The sequence below is a fragment of the Motacilla alba genome, chromosome 4A (genome assembly GCF_015832195.1).
Source record: "Motacilla alba alba isolate MOTALB_02 chromosome 4A, Motacilla_alba_V1.0_pri, whole genome shotgun sequence".
Lineage (NCBI taxonomy): Eukaryota > Metazoa > Chordata > Aves > Passeriformes > Motacillidae > Motacilla > Motacilla alba.
The window spans coordinates 4,411,039-4,418,139 of NC_052045.1; the positions used below are offsets into that span (position 1 = coordinate 4,411,039).

Sequence of the window (7,101 nt, forward strand, 5' to 3'; positions counted from 1 at the left end):
AGGAATGGCCCAGCCTGCCTGGACAGCTTATTCCAACACTTAACTGTGCTGAATATTGGGAGCTTGTTCCTTGAAATCTGACCTTTAGCACTTACACTGCAAAGCTGTCAACTCTGAGGTGGGCTCTGCTGACCCTTTAAAAGCAAACAGTTTACAGCACTCAAGAGTTGTTCACAAAATTCATTACTAAGAAGCATTAAAGTCCCAAACTTGTGAGAGAAATCGGGGAGGAATTGCAGCCAATTCCAATTCAGTGACTTCCTAGAGACAACTGGAAATGTGGTGCCAGTGGAACACGGGAATCCAAGGGGGAGCCACAAGAGCAAATTGTTTGTTTCAGTTGTGCAAGTGGTGAGAGCAGAGGAAAACGGTGAAACCTTTACTTTAGAACAGCTTGGAAATTGAACTCTAATTCTGCATTTGTGGCTCAGGTCTCTCCCAAACCTATTTGTCTTCGGAAAGGGCTGAAAAGATGCTATAAAACCTACATTTTTCTAAATAAGGGATGACCTCAGTTATCAGCTCCAGTTTCAAATTGCATCTGGTGGAATTGTGCTCCTGCATTATGGCATTCCGAGGTCAGGAGGGGGGATCAGGGAAGCCAAGCATCACCCAGCTCAGCACCCTCAGGGCTGCTCTTGCAGTACATCCCAATGTCCAGCTGTGCTTCCAGCACATTCTGAGATTTGATAAATATGATGTCCTGCCAAGAGAGGAGGCTCCCTGGCTGTGACAGCGCTCCAGCACAGGTAGCGATCTGATGGGAAGCAGAGGAAGAGGGAGAGGGGTTTGCCGGAGCCCGGCGTGCTGTGAATGTTAACAAGTCCTCTCACGTCATCAGCTTCCCTGCTCTCCTCTCCCTCCCTCCCTGCCTTCCCTTTCATGAGCCAGCCTGAAATCAGGGAATTACATGCTAAGGAAAACCCTTCAGCTAAACATATAATTATTCTGCACAGGATCAGTGCAGCATAGTTAATCAGTTTACCAACTGAATTAATTTTTATTTTTTTTAATGTCTACATCTCCTGTTGAGGGTGCAGAAATTCTAGATTTAAAGGGGAAAAAATGGCTTGCAGTTGTGAAACGAGTATCTCCAGCAAACTATTCATTAGGAGAGAAACCTCCACTGCAGGCTGGTTTGGCAGACAAACCTGCCAGTCCCCAGGACTCTGAATCACAGACTCTGTGTGGAGTTATTACAGGTACTTAAGGAATAGCTGGTTTCCCATTTCAATTTTCAGCTGTTCAATAACACTGCATTCTCTGAAAGTTACAGCTGTACGTCATTGCATTGTGTTTAATTTCATTCCCTTGGACTGCTTTGAAAAGTGAGTATTTATTTGGACAGAGGTGTCACTTCCCTGTAAATGAGTTCACATTTTAAATGACCTACTTGTAAACTGCTCCCCTTAGGAGGTACAACATCTCCAATGCTCTTGCTTGTAAAAGTACAGAGAATTCCCCTCAGATTTTGCCTCCAATGGAAACACAAACTGAATTTTTTATTCAGTAAGATATCCTAGCTCCCCTCTGCACCCCAAACCCCCAGACTCTGTGCAGGACTGCCCTGCTCAGCGCAGGTTACAATAGATGGGTTTGGGTTTGGAGTGTTCACTGATGACCTGCAAAGTGCCCCCGAGTTTCACAGGGAGCTCCTGGCCAAAAAAGCAACAAAAATCTCCATGTAAAGCATCCCAGATGCACATCTTGGAGGGCAGTTTGTCATTTTCTCCATTAATATGTTAAACCAAATCCAGGGAAAAGTGACCAGTTAGAAACCCCTCTGACCCTGAAGGCACTGGGGAGCTTTATGGGTAATGTTTGTTTTCCAGTGGGGCAATCTGAGCAAGGCAAAGGTTTTTCCTAAAAAAAAAAACCATTTCTTTTGGGTCCATAGAACACATCCCCAGGAAAACAGGTAAGTTATGTAAGAAATGGCTGTAACCAGGGAAAACACCTGAAAACCATTTGGAGATGTTTAAAATCTTGGAAAATTTGGGAGAAAAAAAAAAAAAAGAATACTGACTAAAAACTGTTGCTAAAAATACCTCCCCAATTAATATGGTCAGCTCCTTTGAAACCTTCCCTTTTAACCACAGTGCTGCATCTGCTAAACTTAACAAAATATTTTGTATAGAGACAAAAGTGTCCAGAGTTTTAACTTCTGAAACCTCTGAGAGCCTCAGGAATCAATTTCCCCAGACTTGCATGGCCTTTTCAGGTTGCCCACACCATCAGATGCAGTTCCCTAATTGCATTCCTGTTGAGTGCGTTCCCCAGAAAGGAACTGTGGATAAATACAAGATGCCAACTTGTCATTACAATGTTCCTTAAAGCCTACCAATTTTTACTTTTTTGGCAAGTAACATTTCCTAAAGGAAAAGAACAGAAGGGTGTCTCCTCTTGGGGGGGCTCAGGCTGCAGCTGCTGCTCTCATTGGATGCTGAAACCAGGACACATTCTGGGGACCTGGCTCTCAAACCATTAACATCATTTTTGTGGCTTCCTTCCATCTTCTCTAGTTATTTGATGCTTCTGGTACTCACTGCTAGTTAGTTTCAAAACATGGGCTTTGCTAACAGATTTTGGGAATAAGTTCTAATGGCTTCAAGGGATATGATAAATGCAAGTTTTAAAAGTACGTTGCTATCATTTCCCTGTGAACTATGTTATCATTTACAATCTCCACAAATAAAACTAATTGTCTACATATTTTTAAGCCCCCCAAAGGTATATTACAGAGGCAATATTTGTTCCATTGCTTATTAACATGTTGCTATCTACATTCGAGATATTACTCATTCCTAAAGTGGCAATTTTTTGAAAGTGTCTTTAATTTATCTCTTAATGCTGTGAAAGAAGTGACCTTTCAGAATAGAAGAACTACATAAAAGCTACTTTATCACTGCAAATCACTGCCTGTGCAGACCTTCGACCTCCCTGGCACATGGATTTAGCAGAGTGGCTGCAGCCAACAGAGCTGAGCTGCACAACACACGGAAATTACAGGCAAACAGTGGCCACAGTTGGGCAATTTTTGCAAAGTGAGGTAGTTATAAGTAGTTTTAAACTGACTCTGGTCTGCCATTTGTGTGGGGTAGGTCTTTTCTTTGGCTGCAGCTGAACAATGCATCTGCAAAGGGATAAAAAGGAGGCTTGTAATATTAACGTGGGGGAAATGGACAAATGTGCAACTTTCCTGTTTGTGGATGTGCAGCTCATGCTACCAAGGAAAACAGCAACGTTGTGAATACTTCAGTGCTCCCTGCATTATATTTCCTAATGCTTGAACACAGAGCACTGACAATGCTGCCTACTCCAGATATCCCTGTGGATGGTGCACTGTGCAGGCTGGTATGGAAATCCAGCTGTCAGGCAACTCCAGACATGTAAAAACCTGCTGCTTGTGTGACCTTCCTCCACTGCACATCATGGATTACTGTTCCCCAATATGTAATTATTTTGCATCAGAAAGGATAAAAAAGTAGCAGGAAGCAATTTAAAATATAGCAACAAGTATTCTACGTGATTTGACACTTAATTTACATTATAATTCAAGTAAGGAGTTAAATTAGCAGAGTGATCTGTCTACTTTTTAACTCTTTTATATACTGGGAATGAAGCTGTGCGTCAGAAAACTCCTCTGCAAGTACATTAGGATTTGCTATCACCTAATGACATTGGAGCCTGGGAATCAATTCTATACCTAAAGGTTCAGTATCCATCCCAATGACCTGCTTAAACCCTCCCAATTACCCCGAGTTCCCAAACACCTGAGAAACAAAGTACATCCATTCCCCTAGACACCGTTTGCTTCACAAGACTCTGTGCTTGTAGAAGAATAATTAGCTGATAATGGCAACGTGTCTGATGAGCACCCAAACAGCCCAATTTCAGCGAAGTGTGGAGATGCAGCTCAGCAAAATGAGATCAGAACCATTCCTCTATTAATGAGAATACTTTGAAAGCTTTGAGGGCATTCGAGTGGGCATCCAATTCAACCCTCCCATAAGTTCAGTCATCACATTACAGGAATCATTTCCATGAGTAACCTACACCCCAAATTCGCACCTCTTCTCCTTATATAACAGAGATCCTCCGTGGCAGGAATTATTTGTCTCAAAGACAGGCAGCTCATCAGAAGCACTGTATAACAACACTAATGCATCCCACTGTGGGAATACATTCTCCCCCCACTCCGCAGAAATTTAAACCACTTATCATCAGAACAATCCCTCGCCCTCCCATCCATGCCGGTTTGTTTGCAGCACAGCCGAGCATTGTCAGGCAAAACATGTCACAGCTGACGGCTGTGTTGTGAAACTGCGAATGTGCCGGGAAATCATCATTCCTGTCAAGTTATCCCGGCGAGTTTCCCCGCGGAGCCGCGCTCAGCCCTGCGCCTTCCCGCGGGCGAGAACGCGGAGCCTCGGACACACGGCTGGGCAGCCTGGACAGGGCAGGACACGTCCCTAAAGGAGCCTGGACAGGGCAGGACACGTCCCTGGAGGAGCCTGGACAGGGCAGGACACGTCCCTGGAGGAGCAGGATGCCTCAGTCCAGCCCCCGGCTGCTGGTGCTCCTTGTGGTACCCAAAACTACAGACGAGCGCTGCACAGCCACTGCATCGGATCACCTGATGTGAGCAAACCAGACCTAATCAGGGCAAATTTAAAGCAGCCAAACATCCCGGCGTTACCCTGTGCGAGGCATAATGGAGCCGTGAGACACCAACACTTGGTGTCTGCATTGTCCAACAAATGCAGTTGATCCCTGCTCCGCTGTCGGCAGCAATTCCCACAGCACAGCACAGCTCCAGCAGCCTCTCCTCAGCCCTGTCTCTAACAACTGGGGGCAAAGCAGCACAGATCGGAACTGAATAAACTCTTCCCAAAACAAAGAATGCGAGAGCACCGATGCAAATTGCCAGGATCCAAAGTACAGACAATACACGGCAATAAACGATCCTACCTTTCATCCAATCCACTACTTGCTTGGGCGTCCACTTGCTAATAGGTTCCATAACGAGAGCCATCATCAGATCACTTTATCATTCACACCAAAATCGGGGGAAAAAGGAGAGAAAATTTGTATCAGAGCATGGCTGGGCTACGAGAGCTGTCGGATTTTACAGTGCAGTTCAAAGAGGAGATGATGCTTTGTCCCTCCAGGTTCCTCCTGCACTGATTCAGTAATGTATAAAATTACACTGCTTGATCAGCTCTGGCACCTCCCCCACTGCACACAGCCTGCAACACCCGGAGCACCGAGCCAGGAAATGGTGCAGTACAGACTTACTTACCAAAGCTCTGCCCGCCGAGGCTCCGGCACGGATCAAACATGGATTACACACGGAGCGATCCGCGCCGGGGCCGCTCCGCTCCGCACGCCGCGCTTGGCCGAGCTGCTCTATTCCAACCGGCCCCGGGATCTTCATCAGGGAAAATGTCACTACTGTAACTTGATAGCAGATTGTCTCGGCTTCATTGTGAATATGCTGACTGTCACTCGGCTTAAAGTGAAGATAGAAACGTCAGGATATCGCCTGGCATCTGGCAAAATGCTGAGCATCTCCATCTTTACAATGCGAAACGTTGCTGGAGTCTTGCACTGTGTAATCATGTAATTCAGAATGTCAAACACAGTATGAAAAGTCTTACCCAAGAAATAAACTACTGGGAGAAAACTCTTTTTTTTTTCCTGGCCACATTCAGAGCCAGGATATTTCCTCCTATGAGCTGCTCATTTTGTAGGGAAAGAATGACAGCATCGAGAGGGCAATTTGCACTACAGCACTTTAGGATAGACAAGTACAGCCAAGTATTTTGACTCTCAGTACTGGGATCATTAGTCAACGTCTCCCTTTTGTTATGAAGGAAAAAAAATAATGTTTTAAGTATTCCTAATCCCGAAGTTTACTACCCTTCTGACAGATGAAGGTGAAACATTTCAATGAGACGTGCCAAACAGCACTTTTTGGACCCATTTGTGACTCTGCACCTCATGCAGCACAAATTCTGCATCCTGTGGCAGAGAAGGTGCTGCAGGCTCCAACCTTTTGTCTGGGATCTGCAGCCCCACTATTTTATGTTAAGGGGAGAAACTCAGAGACCAGAAAAAAAGGCAGAACAAAACAGTCCCACCTTTCTCTTCAGTGATCTTTCCTCTGTGCCTTTTTCTCCTGCACTGCTCCAAGTTTCCCCAGCACATCAGGGGAAGAGGATGGTGATATTCTGCTCCCCTGGGGCTGGGTTGGAGTCCCCAGGCTGAGATCTGTCCTCTCTCTCATACAGAGGAACATGAAATAGCAATGGAATCTTTATCAAAGAATTGCAGGGTGGTTTAGGTTGGAAGGGACCTTAAAGCCCATCCCATTTCACCCCCTGCCATGGCCAGGGACACATTTCACTTGCTCCAAGACCTGTCCAACCTGGCCTTGGACACTTCCAGGGATCCAGGGGCAGCCACAGCTGCTCTGGGCAACCTCAGGGCCTCCCCACGCTCACAGGGAAGAATGCCTCCCTAAAATCCAATCTTAACCTATTCTCTGGCAGTTTATTCTCCACCCTTTCAGGGTTTTTTTTATATAGTTAAGGATGCAGACAGGCATCTTTCCCCCACTAAAGCGTCTCCAAAGAGATGTGCCATTCTCAGCTCAGTGATGCACTCTATCCTTTTTTATTTTTCTTTAGCTTTGGGAAATAGTGTGATTAGTATTCTATGATGTATTTGGAGTGCTCAGAGCACAGATCTTCTTTACAAAAGGATTCACATCAATTCTCCTTCAAGAAGGCTGAACAGCATGTCAGCTTCCTCTCTGAGTTTTGGGAGACCACTTTCAGTAGCTTTAGTTCTGTCTAAATAGCTGTTTACAATGGACATCATTATGACAAAGCTCTCAAAGGCACAATACTTCTCTTTTTAGGCAACAGTGGGCTAGAATTGAGAATAAATATTTCTATTAGCTATTGGAAACTGTACAAGTTGTTTGGGGGCTATTCCTTCTCCAAATTCCTATTTTTTTTAAGTTCAATACCAGTGTGGAAGAATTTGAGATAAGCTATGTTGTGTATGGACTTGGTATTTTGACACATCTGCACA

General features: G+C 45.0%; 1 protein-coding gene across 2 annotated transcripts in view; it reads right to left on the reverse strand.

The window, feature by feature from the left end:
- Nucleotides 1-5,662, reverse strand: part of LOC119712882 (connector enhancer of kinase suppressor of ras 2-like) — a 167,844-nt gene extending 162,182 nt beyond the window's left edge. The window contains exons 1-2 of one of the 2 annotated variants that reach the window (XM_038164675.1): nucleotides 5,303-5,662; nucleotides 4,972-5,045 (exon numbers count right to left, since the gene is read on the reverse strand). In XM_038164675.1, the coding sequence (XP_038020603.1) occupies nucleotides 4,972-5,038 (67 nt within the window). In that variant the 5' untranslated portion in view covers nucleotides 5,039-5,045; nucleotides 5,303-5,662. The other variant, XM_038164676.1, reaches the window with a different exon arrangement.
- Nucleotides 5,663-7,101: the final 1,439 nt, after the last annotated feature.